The sequence below is a fragment of the Doryrhamphus excisus genome, chromosome 17, assembly GCF_030265055.1.
Source record: "Doryrhamphus excisus isolate RoL2022-K1 chromosome 17, RoL_Dexc_1.0, whole genome shotgun sequence".
In the NCBI taxonomy this organism is placed as follows: Eukaryota; Metazoa; Chordata; class Actinopteri; order Syngnathiformes; family Syngnathidae; genus Doryrhamphus; species Doryrhamphus excisus.
The window spans coordinates 6,752,225-6,771,473 of record NC_080482.1 but is presented as its reverse complement, the minus strand read 5'-3'; the positions used below and the strand labels follow the sequence as shown (position 1 = coordinate 6,771,473).

Below are 19,249 nucleotides of genomic sequence, written 5' to 3'. Positions count from 1 at the left end.
AAAAAAAAAAAGCAAAACATTTCCGCAGCATTTTATTCATTATTTTTTTGTTTTACAGCTCAAGAATGTTTGGGGCTAAATGTTTTGTTTTTACACATATACATTCACACATATCAAACTGGAGTTTATATAAAAAAGTTATACAAAAAAAGGACAAACACAGGCATCGCCACATGGGATGGCAAAGGCATTAAGTTGTTGATGTCGAAGAAGAATATTTGGTGAAACAAAAACACCACCAGATCTTACAGTATGCCGCGCGCATGCAATGTTAAGTCTATTAAGTCACTACTGTTGCTACTGAGGAATGATTTTCTATGGTTGTAACCCACTTTGGGTGGGATGCAATAAGGCAGGCATGTTGCTGGGATAGGAATGAAGGCATAATCACTGAAATACAGTACAATATTGATGAAATAATACCGAACTGATTGAAGTAGAAAAGATGAATGGGAAGAAATTGCAGAAGAAACCTTAGATAGAGATTAAGGTCAAAATACTGGACTCAAAAAAACACACAAATAAACATCCATGAACACAGCTTTTATACTGTATATTTGGTCACTATGCTTAAACATTGGCTACCTAAAAAGCCTTAAAGCTTGTGCCTCTGATAGGTCCATATGTTATATTTCTGTAAATCAAAGAGTTTAAATGCGATGCATCAGAAAAACGGCAACTTAAACCATGTGCTGGAGCTTTAGAGTAAAAAATAAAAAGACATTTCAAATAATCAGAATAGGTCCTGTTTGGAGCTATGCTGGTGACACTTTTAGCTACAAAATAGCGCAATCTGTGCTGGTAAAAGCTTTGCTCGGCTCTTTGCTCTTCGCAGTTTGTGCAGCCTTACAGCATACATATAATACTTAACTTTGCTCCTATTGAATCAAGTTTACCTTGTTCTAAAAGTCAAATGATGCTATTATTTGCAGGTATACCTGCTAAAGTGGTATTGAACTAGCAGGAGGCGGTTCCTCCAAGGTGATGCTGAGAGCAGCAGGTAGAGTGTTCACACTTCCAGGTTGCTACTCTAGCATCTGACTGCTCTGTGCAAGATATGCGGAGCATTTTAGCGTAAACATACGACAAGGCTTAAACAAGGTGCAGTACTTTACCTCTGCACTAAAGTGGATCAGACAAAAAGACGAGTGGACGTGACGCCAACGCTGCAAGCAAACACTGTTTTTATGTAGCACATTCACGCCTGACAAAAGCCCTGTTTGTTTCAAGAAGGCCAAATGGAACCTGTGCTTTTGGATTTGGTTCATGATTAAATGGGGGATTGAGGGGGGAGGGGAGGGCATAGTGGGTTCACTGGGCGGCCTGCTTGGCTCGCTTGGAGTGGCACTTCATACACAGGATGCGACCATCCAGTGGGTAGCAGCCATTTTCATCCGCTTCTATGGAGAGAGGGCGAACACAGTCCTGTGGAATAACACCAGAAGTCACAATCTATGGGTACAAGATTTGTACTCCGCAAAGATGAGCACAATTTAAGTGCAATGATAACCACAGAATGAGGAAACTCACCATAAGTCAACGTCAATAGTAAAAAAAAATGAATCAGTGCTGTTTCGTGGTTGAAAAAATGCATATATAAATGGCTAAATTACCTCAAATACATTTAAGTCATTCAAAAAACACATTCAAACTCCCAATGCTAACATGTGTGAGTCTATATTGTGTATTATATAGGTATTATTGACTTTTATGTCTACTACATTGGGTAATATGAGTCTAAAGGTGACTATGGTGTGTTATGTCATGTCTAAAGGGCTCTAATTAAGAAGGTTAAAAACTGTTCTTTTACAAAAATATTCCATTTGTAAAAAGGAATTGTATTAGCAGAAATTGTATGGTAGGAAGTAAACACAACATATACACACATTGGCGTCATTATCAGTGCAAGGTATCAGTGCTGTTTTGTGGTTGAAAAAATGCATATATAAATGGCTAAATTACCTCAAATACATTTAAATCATTCAAAAGACACATTCAAATACTCCCAATGCTAACATGTGTGAGTCTATATTGTGTATTATATAGGTCTTATTGACTTTTATGTCTACTACATTGGGTAATATGAGTGTAAAGGTGGCTCTATTAAGAAGGTTAAAAACTGTTCTTTTACAAAAATATTCCATTTGTAAAAAGCAATTGTATTAGCAGTAATTTTTACCCATGATAAATGACGGATGACCATAGTAGTTTCACTTAACAGCAATTTCTTTTTATACTTGTATAACAGTTAAAACTGTGATTACTTTTATGATATACTGTAGCTGTTAACTTATTTTTACACTTGTGACACTTCAGAATGTTAAAATGTTCCTCTAAAAGTGCCTTTACAGTTAATAACATGTTATTATAATCATATTTAACAGCGTCCCTGAATGTTCTAGTGTATGTAATGCTGCTGTGTTTGTCTTACTTCGCAGCGGTAACACTTGAGATGGAAGTTCTTCTCAAGAGCCACAACCCGGACTGTCTCCTCACTGCCTGGCGCTGGAATAATGGGCTCATTGCAGCTGACACAAAGAGGGGAGAAACGCCTGGAATGGGGAAAAAAGATAAAGTCACATTCCCAAATACTAACACCTTTGGTGATATTGAGGATTTACGATTAATTTCTCAGTATGCACCTATGGTAGTCCGCGACGCAGTATGGGTTGTTGTTGTTATCGGTGATGAAGGGCGCGCCCTCCAGTATGCAGGAGCAGGTAATGCAGCGGAAACATTGAGAATGGAAACACTGACCGACCGCCTTCAGCACGCGGTCCGTAATCCTCTCCCCGCATCGAGAACACACTGCAAGGGAATTCTGAGGAGGAACACAGGTAGCATGAAGATGTGAACTTTAAAATGATGCACCATTCATTTTTTGATAAGGTCTTCTCACCATGTAGCAGTCCTCACACTGTGGAGTGCCATCCCTGTCATAGAACTGCATGCCCTGCAGGGGGCGATGGCAGGTCATGCAACAGAAGCAGTTTGAGTGGAAGAGTTTATCCATGGCCCTCACTGCTGGCTGAGTACGGGACAACGCCTCACCACACTTGCCACAAACCTCTGAAATGACAGTAGAGACGGAAAGACTGGTATTAGAAGGGTCAAAAGATAACAAAAAATAGGTTATTCTCAAATATACAGTACACAGTTTCCTGCTGGTTAATGTTACGAGATGCAAAGTCTGTACCAGTAGGCGGGGCCGGGCCCACAGGTGGGAGAGCGTCCATGTTTTTGATGAAGTCCTTGGTCATTCTCTCAAGTTCTTCCACCTCCCTCATGTTGAGGGGGACACCTCCACCTGAGGTTAACACTGGACCAGAACGTGATGGCTGCCGACACACAGACAATTAAGACATTATTAGAGGTTATCACATGGTTAGTCTGGTATCAGGCCAGGTATCATGCCCCCAAGTGGCTGATACTGGCACGCGGGGGCATGATACTGGGCCTGATTCCAGACAAACCATGTGATGATCTTATTATTACATACTATTTAATCATGGGCTTATTATCACGTACTTTCGTTTTTCCATCATGTAACGTGCCAGAGAGTTGAATTTTGATTTGAGAGAATCAGGCTCGTATTCATCCCCATAGTGTTCTGGGTGACTGTGAATGCACCAGGGGTGGGGGCGTGTCGTGTTGAGGAAGCACTGTTGCGTTGCTGGCGAGGGTTGCAACGGCGTGGTTACGGCCGACAGTAGCCAGTATTGTTGTGTAATAAAAGCTTGTTAGCGATCACAGTCATGTCCTTTCTATAGCGTCGGCAACGACGTTACAATAAACATAGACACGTATTTGTCTAACTCAGGCGGGGGAATACTTTCTACCAGTCTTCGTTCGTTCTTGCAGTTGCAGTCACCCTTGGTTTTCCGACTTGTATTTGCATTCTTAGTTTTTTCGATCATTTCAAGAGTGTCCTCCTCATTAATGGTGATAAAACGTTCCATTTCTAATATTCTGTTTGCTATTTTCCCTATTTGTCTTTCGCCGGGAGTGTCAACCGCTGACATGTTGACAGAGCACAGATGGCAGCAAAACAAACGCTGGTGTGCTGTTCTCTGATTGGTTGTTTCACGGGCACGATACCAGAGCAGCGCGCTCTGAGTGGACAGCTACGGGGGCTGATACTGACATGGTTAAACTCTATATTTTATCAGTATCACTGCCCTGGGATTTGACACAGTATCATTTCGGCCTTTTCCCGTATCATTCATGGCCGGTTTCTAGGGTACAGGGACAATTAATACTGTAGTATGTGATAATACTGGATATCATCACCGGATACAGTTGTATGAAAAAGACAGTAATGAGTTGAACATACCATGGTTGCAGGAGGAGATTTCATTGGCTGACTGGAGGAGGACAAGGGTGGAGGAGATGCCATAGTCTTAGGTTGGGTCGGTGGCACGGCAGCAGGTGGGCTTTGGTTGACATTCACCTGACTGACAAATGGAGTACTCTTCGTGTGGCTAGTGGTGGCCATGTTTGACGGAGCAGGCGGTGCAGGGGCAGCAGCTGGCGGTGGGGGCAAAGTGCTCGTGCTCGATGCAGGGGGGTGTTTTGGCTCACCACTGGCTGCGTACGGAGAGTGGTTTAGGTTCTGGTTGAGTTTTTTGGCCAGCGACGATGACGAAGTGGCCGTTCTTGCTCCAAACGGAGACTTGGCGACTGCTGGTGGCGGCAAGTTGTGATTACGGCTCGTGCGGGCTTTGAGCTCCTCTGCCCACGGTGCAGGAGGGGGGCGGTCTCCCATCTCAGGAGGAGGGAGGAATGATAGAGTTGGTTTGGGTGCTGTTGGTGGGGGACCGGCTGGTTTGGGTGATGGTGTGGAATACTGGCTTGGCAACTGTGGACACATGAAATACAAGACTCCTCAGATGATTCAACAACAAAACTATGAAACAAGCTGCTGAAATGAGCTCAGGGGAAGGTGATATCTGGCACAAAACATATCAACAGTTTTGACCGAGGCACTTTGATAAAGCAAATACGACGCCTCGTGTTTTTTTGGAGCTTATCAACAGGGATTCAGCTTTCTGACATTTATTTTACAGATTTGAAGCAAACATTATTGTGCCCTGATCCTGCACCTCATGCTTGGGACTAAACACACACCATTTATGGACCTCTCACTGGGTCTCTCTGGCAGCACAGTCTGGCTTCATCACACTCCCCACTCACTCAATCACTCCGGTGTGCAACGCTCTCTGCAAGCATCTCCCCACTCTGCCAGCCCGATGTGCTGTGTGTGCAGTTCACTTATCATCGAGCTTTCCACCTGAACTGGGACTCATATAACCAGAACTGGCAACACTCATTATTTCCACTAACCGGCCAAGCCTTTGTTTTAGATAGATATACAGTAAACCTCGGATATATCGGATTCAATTGTTCCCACTGGTTTTGTCCGATATAAGCGAAATCCGTTATATGTGTATACCGGAAAATGTCCGTTTTACGCATATATCGGATTTATATCCGGTATATGCGTAAATCGGATTTTATCCGTTATAAAAAGGCACTTCCTTGACTATGTTTCCAATGTACCTGGACCCGCAGGCAACGCTGCAAATGACGTCATATAGCGGACTGTCACGATTCGGCGAATCGGAGCGCCACGATGCGGCCATCCGATATATGCGAGGGAAATTTAATGGAAATGCATTGGAACGGGACTGGAGATTTTGTCCGAAATAGGCGAAATCCGTTATAAAAAATCTGATATATGCAATGAATTTTTATTGGAAATGCATTACAGAAAAATCGGTTCTTTTTTATCTGTCCGTTGTGAGCGAATTTCCGATATATCCGAGTCCGATATATCCAAGGTTTACTGTACTTCATTCATAGTCATCTTTTTTCCTCCATCATATCCATAACAAATTCAAAGATCGCTTATTGTCCCTCGGGTCGTTTCTGTCAAACGTTTTTCACTTTTCAAACACCGTGTCGATAAGAAAAAGCCGCAGGCGTTACCTTAGGGTTGAAGGGGCCCCGTGTCTCCATTTCCGAAAGCAAGTCGGTCAGAGAGTCGATCTGCTTATCAAAACTTGTTTGCTTCTCCATAGCCCTCTGCCAGACAAAGGATGAGAGGGAAGAAATGCATTATGTACTATACATTACAAAATGGGCATAGATGATGCGTAGCTACAATCTGTAGAAAGTGAGTTGAACAGCTGAGTGAAAGTGAAAACGGGTTAAAATGATGATGTAATAAATGTTTTAAATTTGTACTAATTGCACGACAGAAAGGTATTATTCAGTTTATTCAGCATTTGATACTGTAAATGAAACGAAAATCACCTTATCTCTTATTCTTAAGTTATTTTGTTAATTTTCTAATTCATTTTTTCCACTTTTGGCTATCGAATAACTGTGGAACAATTGTTAAAATAATTTGTAGTCTATGTTTCATTGTCACAGGGTCCGTTCTGGCTTACCTGTGGGTGTCCAGCAGCACTGGGGAAGCTATTACCAGTGGCGGGGAGGGGTGGTGCAGGTGGTGCAGGTGGTGGCGGCGGCGGCAGCAGCGATGGGGGTGAGTCAAAACTGGACAAACCGGTGCTCTCCCCAAGGGGGGGCGGCAGGGAAAGGTCATCTGCGACAGGGGGCGGAGCCGGGAAGGCCGGAGCGGGGGCGTCAGAGGCGGGAGGAGTGATCTGACATTCGGGGGGAGGGGCTGGCAAGTCGTCATCCATAGGCGGGGGAGGAGGCGGGGGAGGGAAATCTGGGAGAAATAAAGGGGAGGAGTTTATTGGTTGTAATTTGGGGCTGTCAGTGTTAGAATAATCAAGGTCAAAGTCATCATTGATTATGAGGAGCTGATATGCAAATGACATCACAGTCGCCTGCCTGCGTAAAATTTCAGTTAAAGCGAATTCTGTTAATGTTAACATGAGGCCACCAAAAACCCAACATTACCTCAAATGTGTTTGTATTCTCATTCACTTGCAGTTGTCTTGAATTTTTTTAAATTACAGACCACCTGAGGGAAGGCAGATGTTGCGCAAGTGGCTAATTACACCAGTCCACCTTACTGCATTATGTAAACTATGAAGTAAACTACTCACAATATTCTGGTTTATTCTCTTGTTTTGTCACACTGACTGCTACATACCAAAAAAACTCTCTATGTACAGTATATTGCTATGGTGTAAATACTGATCGAATATAATTTGGGAATACCATCAGAGAGTGAGGGTGGTGGCGGGGGCAGATCGCCCACTCGTCCAATCACGCCTGTGCCCACGGGCATCGGCGACGGAGCGGAGGGAGGCGTCATACTTTTGGGCCGCGGTGGTGCCACCGAAGCAAACTTCTTTGGCTGGTTGTAGAAGGATGGCGTGGTGACCTTGAAGTTGAGTGAGGACGTCACCATGACCGGCTTGCTGCTGCTGCTGCTGGAGCTCTCCATCTTTGATTATTTATACCTGGGGAGGAACACAACAAAATTTGAGACATTTTGACGTCAAATATATTTGTGTTAAAAATACGTTTGAAGTTGAGGTTTTGTTATGCTGTATGCAGGTTAATACACAGTATATGGTATTGTAGTTATGTTTACATCATTAAATAATATTTGAGGTAGATTGAGGTAGGCGGCACGGCGGTCGAGTGGTTACAGCTAGGAGACTAGGGTTCAATTCCACCCTCGGCCATCTCTGTGTGGAGTTTGCATGTTCTCCCCGTGCATGCGTGGGTTTTCTCCGGGTACTCCGGTTTCCTCCCACATTCCAAAAACATGCAAGGTTATTTGGCCACTCCAAATTGTCCATAGGTGTGAATGTGAGTGTGAATGGTTGTTTGTCTATATGTAGGCTCCAGCATCCCCGCGACCCTCGTTAGGAAAAGCGGTAGAAAATGAATGAATGAATGAGGTAAAGCCAGGCAAATTTGAATTGTATTGTAGCCTAGTGGATTAGGGTCTGGATTTAGCCATATAATATAAAAACACAGATTTTGCTAAATAATTAATGAATTTAATTCCAGACACTGTAATCACAAAAGCTTTGTCAAATTGTCAATGGCTGGATTTAAAGGAAAATTACACCATTAGCACTGGACCGTGTACACAGAACAGATGCGGCTTCCACAGGAAACTCCAAATATTTATCACGCGGTTGTTTATGAGGGCATAAATCACACTCCCAAGTGGGTCGTGGATGTCTAAGTAACATTACCATGCAATGTGCGTCAGGGAAAAAAGGGGTCAGGTCAGCTCATACATTGCTTGATGTTTAACAAATATTGATCTTACCACAGTGTATTTACAAAGATCGCGACGCAATGTGGGAGGGAAGACTACCGATTCCGACTTCCAACAGAAGCTTTCGTCAAAAGATGTGGTGTGTGTGCCTCATACACTCATCTATAGGCATACTGCAGCTGAAACAACTCTCTGTTTCAATGATGATGACTTGTCACATTCTTTCTTTTTAGCCTGCTGCCCTACAAGAATACCAGGAAGAACTTTGGGTATGTGTCATTTCCAATTCTCTTTCCCAAGACACACAAGTTCTGACATGACATGAGCTCTTAAAGTACGGTGAAGATTGCATAACAAGTTTGAACGACTGAAATCAAAATGTTTTAGGCATATGATCCCTTATCTATTTAAATTGCCATTGTCTCGCATTCCATACAACCAGCCTTTCTCTGGAGAGTTTTGTTGTGTTAAGTAAAATAAAATAAAAGTGATGACGTTATTTGGAACTTTAGCAACTTGAGTAGCAGCACACCGATGGCCTTTTATGGGGCTGTTTATATAAGACAAAAAAAAATGTCAGGAAAACTTTTAATAGATGTCAATTAACAGTGGAAACAGGTTGCATGTGTTCCTCCTGAGCATTTTAGTCATGGTGAGATCAACTCCAACATCTGCTCCAACAGACCCACAGCTAATCTGTCTTGAAACTTGATGCTGGAGATGAGAGAGAGAGACCCTTTTGCGGTGAACAGAAATGTTGCATTACAGCACAATGACATCACCTTCTGTGTGCTGTTTTGCCTGCCCCCCCCCCCCCCCACCCTGAGCAGCGTTTCCCTCCATCTGTGCAGGTTTAATCTTTGCTCTACCTAAATGGGGAACTGTTTGGGCAACGGCTCATCATAGCGTCATTATTTGTTGTATATGTTCCTCATATTTCTGTCACATGAACTTGAAACTGTCACTTTGGGCTTGGTACAATCACTTCCACTTTGCAGCTAGAATATAAGATTACATTATATAGTCTTATCAAAGCACCCAAATCACACGTTTTTAACTTGTCCCGCTATTAAATAACCTTCTCTACAATGGGAGTAGAGTTAATACAACACCATTGACATGCAAGGGTGTAAAAAAAAATGCCAACGGGAATGGGATGCTCTGCTGCATAACTGTATAATTACCAATTTAAATAACAATAGTCAGCCTTTGAAAGTCCCACCTCTTGAGCTTTATTTAAGAAAAAAAAGCCCCATGTTACGTCACGAGCCACGTCATGTGATGTTGTTGCGCTTGAAGATTTCCTTGTTCTAAAAAAAGGATATTAGAGTCAACACTTAGTAGCCATAAAGTAACCAACTTTAGTTTACATACTGTAAAATTGCTTCATAAATCATTTATTTGTGCATAGTAAAGACGACAGATGACATGTGCAGCAGGCTACTGTAAATATAGGTAAAACTTAATCATGCATTATGGACTATGTCTGCTCCCTCATTGTATCATTTCGGCAGTATGTTTATGACATAATCTCTCCATTGTTCTGGTTTAAATAGTGCACCCAGTCTTTGGGAAAGTATGTCTTCTAGGCCAGGGTCACTAATGCAGGCACAAACAATCCCCTTATAGATTAGACATCCTTCATTGAGAACCTGTGCTGTGCTCCATCTCTGTTCACACTGAGTCAGCGTGGTCCCAATCAAGTTTCAACACTCTTGATAGACAAAACAAGTGTAACAAGCAGATTTCAGGCTGTAACCCGTGTCTCAACTTGTCGAGGCTACAATTAAAAGGAGTATTCCCCCATAAAGTCACGTTCTTCTACATATCTTAACTTGCCTCCCAAGTGTACCATAATCCTCCAGAATATACAGAATCCAGAATGGTAATGGTTTTATTTCATTTGAACATGCATCAGATTACAATTGAATGCATCACATAATCAGTTCACAGTTCCACATGTCCAAAAGGAGTAGGAAGAAGCAAAGCTAATTCAATCCTACCCCTCCCTCTGGTACTTTTATCAGTAACTGTTACATTTGTTCACTTCCTGCTTTCCTAATATAGTAAGTTGTTTTTTTTTTGTCACGTACCATGTATTGTCACTTCTGTGAATGTAAGGAATGAAATTAAAAGGAGTATTCCCCCATAAACTCACGTTCTTCTACATATCTTAATTCGCCTCCCAAGTGTACCATAATCCTCCAGAATATCCAGAATCCAGAATAAACCACGACTGGTGTTTCTCTTTACGCTGATAGTAATGTTTGTTGTTAATATGACACTGAATCAACAACACCTCTGTTGGATACAACAAAGCACGGTGCTTCATTTTGCCTAAATTGGTTCAATACGTTATTATTAACAGATTTAAGGAGGTCCCAACTCACTGACTTGAGTCAATGAACCCAATAAACCAGTTCAAATGATTTACTGTATGTCTGCTGTGTTTCCAGTGTGACTACTGATTCGAGTCAGTTAGCCAAAATAACCGAGTCCTCTGTGAACCAAATCATTAGAATCATGAGTCTGTTGTGTTTCTGATGATAATAACCAGAATATGTTGTATTTCCACGGGTCGCCTGCCATAATACTCATAGGACCTCAATGGGGACCTCAGAATTTCGATTCCTGATTCATTACAAATATTTGAATCATTACCCGGTTTGTTTCTGAACCGAACTGTGAACTGATAAACAGTATATGAATTCTATAAAATGGCACACTGGCTAGCTAGGTGAGGTGCCAAAGCGGTTTTCCTGATTTTGACGCTACCAAAGTGCCGAGAAAATGGTTCACGCGTGCTTATGTTCAATGTACCTACATTCCAAGCGAGAACAAACAAAAGACGACTAGGTTCAATCACTGCGGCTGCCTGCGCCATTCACCTGCCCGTCCCACCGGCTACACGTAAATTTCCCCGGCTGTCAGCACCTCCAACGCTCGGGTTAGCCTAGCTTGGTGCAAGACTAGCACACCCCATTAACAAGCAGAGCCTCGCGATGCTTTGGGTGTTTTCTTGATGTGGTAAAAGGGATTGACACTTTCCTATTGTTGGTTTGCCATAGTATTATTAAATAATCTTTAAAGTAACATGAGTGTGCGGATGCTAGCACGGGAAGCTAACATGGACAACTTTTTTTCGGTGCTTCCGCATAGCCGCCTTTAATTGTCAATGTACAAGAAACGGCAAACATGAGAACAGTGTGATGGTTTTGAATCGGCCTAATAAAAAATAACCCGCAGGTACAGTATGAATAAGTTGTCATAATATGCTGTATGTCACGTTAAAGCGACGCAGAATGTGTGTCACAAGCCGCAGGATCCTAAAGTGACAACAGTTGTCCTTATTAGGTCATTTGTTTGTGGTCGTCGTAAAAAAAAACAGTTAAAATTCCTACCGTGACAATACACGTGAAGTGGTTCTCCCGTCTTTTTTCGTGGTGGTTGTTCCTCTCAGTGTAATGATAAGAGTGGCTAGTAATGGTAACTTCTCCGCCTCTCTCCCTCGGTGAAGCTTCCTCTGTCCAGCCGCTAGACCCTCCCACTGCGCGTTTCACGCTGGATAAGGAATGACAGCATCCTTTCAAACAAGTTCTTTCTCGTTTGACTTCGGCTCATGAGCTGTTGTAGTACAAGGTAAACAGCACCTCTCTCTCTCTCTTTCTGTCCAGTCAGACCCCTCCTCCAACACCCCCCTGCTCTCCTTTCTCTCTGGATTCTTGCAGCATTCTTCATTCAATGACATCAACCCTCTTCAAGCCTCTCCTTGTAAGGTCAGAAAAGTGAGGGAATGGAGAACAGAGCGAGAGGGAGGGAGAGATCATGGGCAAAAGAGGTTGATTAGGTACAGACATGACATGTGCAACTTGCTTTTTAAAACAAAGCCACTACAGCATCAAGGGCTACATGATAAAGCACCCTTTGTTTTGATTCCAGTAAAGGGTCAAGCTGTCAAATGTTTTATTAAATAACTTCAAAAATGATATAAATGAATGATATGGAAGAACTTATCAAATTTTGGAGATGTTCCGGATCACCGTCTGGATGCTGGATTTAAAAAAAAAAAATTGTGAGATACGACCATTTTCGCCATTTAAGCCATCCCGGTGTATCATGCTAGGTGTTAGCATTGCTAGCATGATAATATTAGCATTTTAGAAATTTCAGCTGTTTTAATCGGTCAGCACTTATATGAACACTTTTCTTAGCATGCTAACGTTAGCAATGCCAGCGTTCTAACAGTATAGTTGCATTTTAGCTATTTTCATAGGCAGACACTATTATGCTGGGTGTCAGCACGCTAACATTAGCATGTTAGCATGCCAGCAATGCTAACAAGCGCAAATATGAGCGCACTAGAATATTTTGCAATTTTCATGAATATGAACTGAAGTAGGTCAAGTGGTTAGCGCACAGACCCCACAGCTAGAAGACCCGAGTTCAATTCCACCCTCGGCCATCTCTGTGTGGAGTTTGCATGTTTTCCGTGTGCATGCGTGGGTTTTCTCCGGGTACTCCGGTTTCCTCCCACATTCCAAAAATATGCTAGGTTAATCAGCGACTCCAAATTGTCCATAGGTATGAATGTGAGTGTGAATGGTTGTTTGTCTATATGTGCCCTGTGATTGGCTGGCGACCGGTGCAGGGTGTACCCCGCCTCTCGCAGAAGACAGCTGGGATAGGCTCCAGCACCCCCACGACCCTTGTGAGGATAAGTAGTAGAAAATGAATGAATGAATGAATGAACTTAAGTAGACACTTGGCACTATCATGCTAGGTTTTTAGTATGCTAACATTAGTTTGTTAACATAATTATACTAACATTTTTGCATTTTCAGAGGTAGGCACTTATATAAACACTTAGTGCTATTATACTAGATTTAAGCATGCAAATATTAGTATGTTAGCATGCATGTTAGCATGGGAACTATGGTGCTTGGCAGAGGTCTGCGTCTCTAAGTGCTTTTCTGGTTGCATGAGGTTTTTTAAATTTCACAACAAATTTAGTGATTTTATTACATTTTTCTTCAATCAATTACTTTTTATTTCATAAGCCTTTTGCATAAATAACAGTTTGGCTACTTTTAACATTGCAGCATTTGTGCATATAACTCCACAAAAAATGGTCAGAGCACTTGGGCAAAAAAAAAAGTAATTTGAAGAAGACAAACAAAGTGATCAAATTTACAGCCTGCACATCTGGTGCTGAGTGATGGAAAGTTTTATGAAATGCATTTTAATAAGTGTAGTAAAGCCTGATTTAAAAAAAAACAAAACAAAAAAAACAAACAAAGATGTCTTCTATATTGGTGGGCGTATACAAGAGGCAGGCTAATCTCATAGGGGGCGGGGCAGAGGCAGTATCATGTCCATGGGGTTTCCAAGGTTTTTCATGAATGACATCATGAAAACTGTACTTTTAAAGCAACCGTTTCAGTGTCGCTTCTTTAAAAAGTGAAAAAAACCCGTTATGGAGATTATTTTTTTTACATTCGATGCTCATAAACTCTGAGCTCTGAGGATGCGTATTCCAGTTAGGATGTCATTAAAAAGTAATTTATTAGTATTTTCCACTCCTGCCAAGCAAAGGTTGTGTAAGCACAGGAGGCACATCTCCCCTGGTTTCTACCACATGCAAATGTTCTCTGGCTAACTGAATTTAAGGGAGTGGTCATCACTGGAATTCGATCCTACTATTGTCCCACAAGAAATGTTTCCCAGTCTCTTTCCACTTCCACTGACACCAAAAAATGTGTCCAAGCCTCCAGAAGTTTCCTTAAAGGAAAAAAGGCTAAGCTGTAATAATGAAAGTTCTTTCTACTCCCAGCTCCGAGCATCTTTATGGTGACAGAAGTTCTGAGAGTTAGGATCAGGCAGGGTAGAAGGCAGCCGTGGGGTCCAGCCAGTGTGGAGGTAAGAGGCTGCTACAATCAGAGCCAGACAGCCTGGAATGCTGCCAAACCGTGGAATGAACCTCTACCCCCAACCCCCCATCTCTCAGCCTGTCCTCTACACTGCTGCACTTTTATTTCCTTTTCCATCTTTCTTTCCGCTCCTCCCTCTTCACCTTCCTGCTTATGATCAACACCTGAACATTATATCCTCCTATTTCCCAAATGGGAAACCAGGAGGCCAAGATAATGTTCTAAAATGCTGATTTGTTGATAAATGCTTAGACTCTATCCTATTAGTCAGAAATGTCTTCATATCTCAAAATTAATCCGTCAACAAGAAATTCCAGGCATACTTTAGACAGGATGAGGACCTGCCTACCTGAGAACATGGAAACATTTCTCTGCTGCCAAGCTGGCTTCTATGGCTTCTCTAAGGGTGGCAAGGTCATCCAAATATCAGCAGTGTTGATACCGGTAGAATTGGTATCATTACTAACATGATGAGATAAAACATTTTTCTTTAAAAATATCAATTTTTTGTTATGTTGTTGCATGTTCTCCCCGTGCATGCGTGGGTTTCCTCCCACATTCCAAAAACATGCTAGGTTAATTAGCGACTCCAAATTGTCCATAGGTATGAATGTGAGTGTGAATGGTTGTTTGTCTATATGTGCCCTGTGATTGGCTGGCGACCAATCCAGGGTGTACCCCGTCTCTCGCCCAAAGACAGCTGGGATAGGCTCCAGCACCCTTGCGACCCTCATGAGGATAAGCGTTAGAAATAGAATGAATGAATGAATGAATGTTATGTTGTTTATATCGTAAGTGTCCTGTGATTGGCTGGCGGCCAGTCCAGGGTGTACCCCGCTTCTTGCCCGAAGACAGCTGGGATAGGCTCCAGCACCCCCAGCGACCCTCGTGAGAATAAACGGTAGAAAATGAATGAATGATTGTTTATACCTCACAGCTAGGAGACCAGGGTTCAATTCCACCCTCGGCCATCTCTGTGTGGAGTTTGCATGTTCTCCCCGTGCATGCGTGGGTTTTCTCCGGGTACTCCGGTTTCCTCCCACATTCCAAAAACATGCTAGGTTAATTAGCGACTCCAAATTGTCTATAGGAATGAATGTGAGTGTGAATGGTTGTTTGTCTATATGTGCCCTGTGATTGGTGTACCCCGCCTCTCACCCGAAAACAGCTGGGATAGGCTCCAGCACCCCCAACGACCCTTGTGAGGATAAGCAGCAGAAAATGAATGAATGAATGAATGTTTATATCGTATGTGCCCTGTGATTGGCTGGCGACCAGTCCAGTGAGTACCCCGCCTCTCACCCAAAGACAGCTGGGATAGGCTCCAGCACCCCCGCGACCCTCGTGAGGATAAGCGGTAGAAAATGAATGACTGATTGTTTATATTGTTACATTATTGATATTGTTATGTAGTCCAATCTCTTCGTACTTCCAGTTTTCATATAATTCATTTTTTTAAAGATTTTTACCCAAATGTTGCCTTTTAGTGTAATATTTCACTGCGGTAATCCGTTTGCCCGGTACTGCCCAAAAAGTGCCCAAAATCGCCCATCCATTCAAAGCACCTCTTGACTGCACTTCCGGCTTCCACCTACAGGGGTCAGGACTGATGCACCACAGGCATCCAGACATGAATGCCTTGAGGGAGAAGTCTCCCCAGATTCCCTCTCTGACAGCAAGTACATCTACATCAGTTAGGAATAAGATAAAAGACAGAGATGAAGTGGAGCCAATGAGGTACTGACGTAGCTGATAAAGACAAAGATGGATAGCGGTGAGGCTAAGGGGCAGGAAAAACCAGTCTCACAGAGACTCGCATCGAGGTGGCCGTCTAGACGAGGACATTTGGGGCAAGAGGGAAATGTGGGTAATTGCAGGAGAGGAGGACGGAGAAGTGTAAATAATAGAGAGGTTGGAATGCCTTGTATGCAAGATTTTGGGTTGTGCAGTGTCGACTCCCAAACAATATACTGAAGAATTCAACCCTTAACCCTGAAGAGTTTCTTGTGATTTGGATGCCCTTTATAACTGTGTTGAATGAACATACAGGAGGTGACCTTCTCCAAAAGAGAAGTAGACTTAGACGTAGTAGACAAGCAGACACAGACTGTCTATGTCAATGTTTATGTTCCACCACTTTCAGAAAATATCATTGGTATGAAAGATTGAATAACAGCTGCTATTCTGGAATAATTCTCATATTGGTTTGATGTTGTCCATGCTGCCAGTGGTGGCCACATTGAGCACTTCTAAAACATGAAATGAAAATTTGACGCCATGTATGTACAACACATGTGTCCAAGCTGGAGTTTTATATTGTTTTTTTCATTTTTGAAATATTGCGTGCTGATTTTGGTGCATTCTTTTTGAATCACCCTGTAAAAATAGTTTTAAATCTGACAGTGAAGAACAATAAAGAGAATGAAGAACAATGCATGAAAATCAATGCTGTTGCCCATCTCTGAGCCTGAAAATAATAAGCAGGGGTGTCGCAAGATCTCACAGGATTCAAACGTGACAAGGTTTCTCACGCATCTTGTAGGCACAAGGCCTAGGGCCATGATTATTCATTCATTCATTCATTTTCTACTGCTTTTCCGCGGGGGTGCTGGAGCCTATCCCAGCTGTCTTGGGGCAAGAGGCGGGGTACACCCTGGACTGGTCGCCAGCCAATCACATTTTTAGAATGTGGGAGGAAACCGGAGTACCCGGAGAAAACCCACGAAAACTCCACAGAGAGATGGCTGAGGGTGGAATTGAACGCATGACTCTTAGCTGTGAGGCCTGTGTGCTAACCACCCGCCCACCGCGCAGCCCAATGTATAAATTCATTCATTCATTTTCTACCACTTTTTCCCCATGAGGATCGCAGGGGTGCTGGAACCTATCCCAGCTCTCTTTGGACAAAAGGCGGGGTACACCCTGGACTGGTCGCCAGCCAATCACAGGGCACATATAGACAAACAACCATTCACACTCACATTCATACCTATGGACAATTTGGAGTGGAATGTGGGACGAAACCGGAGTACCCGGAGAAAACCCACAAAAACTCCACACAGAGATGGCAGAGGGTGGAATTGAACTCGGGACTCCTAGCTGTGAGGTCTGCACACTAACCACTCGACCACCATGCAGCCCAGGGCCATGTTTAATTAATCACAAAATAAATAAAATTAAACTTTTGAAATATATTCCCATGAGCATGCATGTTTGTTTTCCTAGTCTCTCACCTCCAAACAGGCAAGAAGAGGATTCACTCTGTGCATTCATTTAGAGTGGCCGGACTGGAGCAGGAGGGGATGGAAAAGAAAAGAAAAGAAAACAGGGGGGGTGGTCCAGAGCCCCCCTTAGCAGACCAGTGCACATGACCAAGGGCAGCACTAAAACTAGGAACCAGGAAAAGCACAGCAGATCGGTACATACCAGCAGCCTTGGACCCGCCCCCATCTGGCGGACATCTGTCATGGAACAAACAAACAAATAAATAAAAGTGACACAGTAAATAGTGTACAGTGTAAAGAACTATAGTAAGCTGTGTGTTTTCATCAAAAAATGATCAAAACTTGAAATGTCCTGTTATTTCCTCATCGGAGGCGTAACCCCTGTGACATAATAATAATACGGCTGCCCAGGACAATGGAAAAGGAAACTGGTGTCGAGTCAGAGCAAGGAACACGGTTCCACCCTGACCCCAAACCTAATCCAGCATCAACACTTTAGTTCGCTACAGTTGAAAAGGGGCGTGTGAGGGTTCAAAGATGAGTTCCCTTCATGTTTATGTTTGTGACTTGTCTATATTAGCCCTGGTAATGTAATATATAGACTACTGTCTTTCGTGGGTTTGATTCTCAGCCAGAGCCCCAATGTCGATGTCCAGTGCCAGTTCCAAGCCTGGATAAACGGAAGGGTTGCGTCCTAAAAACTAAGCCAAGTCAAAACTGTGATTGACTGACAGTGGCGACCTTGAATGGGAAAGCCGAAAAACAACACAGTAAATTCTCTCTCCATCGCTCCATAAGTATGAGCCAATTTATTTATATAGACTGGTCATATATATCATCTCGTTTCATATTATCTACATACTGTATTAGATTAGATTAGATTAGATTAGATTAGATTCAACTTTATTGTTATTGCTCATGTCACTGGTACAGGGCAACAAAATGCAGTTAGCATCCAACCAGAAGTGCAATTTTGTAAGTACCTTAGTAGTAAGTAAATGTAGAAAATGTAAAAAAAATGTACAAAAAACTATAATAGGCTATGACTATAATACAGTGAGGATATGTACAGGGATATAAATGACTATAATATGGCTATTGTAGATTATACAGATTATAAACAGTATGGATGTGACAATATATAATAACAGTAATATGTACAGTATTGCAACGAAGTGACTAGAGTATGGTTATTGCAGATCATATAAATTATAAACAGTATGATCTATGAATGTAACAAGATATTACAGTAATATGTACAATAGTGAAATTGTATATAACTGTGGGAAAAACTGTTTATTTTTTTGAAACTTTTTGATTTCTACCGCTTTTCCTCACAAGGGTCGCGGGGGTGCTGGAGCCTATCCCAGCTGTCTTCGGGCGAGAGGTGGGGTACACCCTGGACTGGTCGCCAGCCAATCACAGGGCACATATAGACAAACAACCATTCACACTCACATTCATACCTATGGACAATTTGGAGTGGTCAATTAACCTAGCATGTTTTTGGAATGTGGGAGGAAACCGGAGTACCCGGAGAAAACCCACGCATGCACGGGGAGAACATGCAAACTCCACACAGAGATGGCCGAGGGTGGAATTGAACCCTGGTCTCCTAGCTGTGAGGTCTGTGCGCTAACCACTCGACCGCCGTGAAGCCCCGAAACCAGGAAAATACAACACAAAAAAGAGCATACAGTGAAATTGCATGTTGAGTACTATAAATGTGTACATGTTGGCAGGTCTGCACTAAAATGAAAAGCCCTTGACAATTCACAGTCAGTCAAAATCATCAAAAACAGCCGATACCAAAATGGCTATTTGGGATGTGGGAGGAAACCGGAGTACCCGGAGAAAACCCACGCATGCACGGGGAGAAC

General features: G+C 42.7%; 2 protein-coding genes across 4 annotated transcripts in view; one reads left to right on the top strand and one right to left on the bottom strand.

Annotated features, from left to right (window-relative positions):
- Window positions 1-19: 19 nt before the first annotated feature.
- zyx (zyxin) lies at window positions 20-17,577 on the bottom strand. Of its 3 annotated transcripts, none has more exons than XM_058052743.1 (11): window positions 17,379-17,577; window positions 11,620-11,986; window positions 7,198-7,442; window positions 6,453-6,739; window positions 5,989-6,084; window positions 4,334-4,858; window positions 3,197-3,338; window positions 2,900-3,069; window positions 2,643-2,821; window positions 2,432-2,552; window positions 20-1,425 (listed from the first exon to the last, which is right to left on the bottom strand). In XM_058052743.1, exons 3-11 carry the CDS (start codon window positions 7,424-7,426, stop codon window positions 1,312-1,314), a joined length of 1,863 nt encoding a protein of 620 aa, XP_057908726.1. In that variant the 5' UTR covers window positions 7,427-7,442; window positions 11,620-11,986; window positions 17,379-17,577; the 3' UTR covers window positions 20-1,311. The 3 variants fall into 3 exon arrangements, with proteins under 3 accessions (XP_057908726.1, XP_057908728.1, XP_057908727.1); XM_058052745.1 differs by lacking the exon at window positions 17,379-17,577 and having other exon boundaries at window positions 11,620-11,779; window positions 11,869-12,160; XM_058052744.1 differs by lacking the exon at window positions 17,379-17,577 and having other exon boundaries at window positions 11,620-12,160.
- The window catches only part of LOC131105046 (protein FAM131B-like), a 49,423-nt gene continuing 38,466 nt past the window's right edge, over window positions 8,293-19,249 (top strand). Inside the window, exons 1-5 of the mRNA XM_058052746.1 lie at window positions 8,293-8,357; window positions 8,452-8,487; window positions 11,736-11,857; window positions 11,947-12,290; window positions 14,049-14,134. The gene's annotated coding sequence lies outside the window, so the exon portion shown is untranslated. The remainder of the gene's footprint in view (window positions 8,358-8,451; window positions 8,488-11,735; window positions 11,858-11,946; window positions 12,291-14,048; window positions 14,135-19,249) is intronic.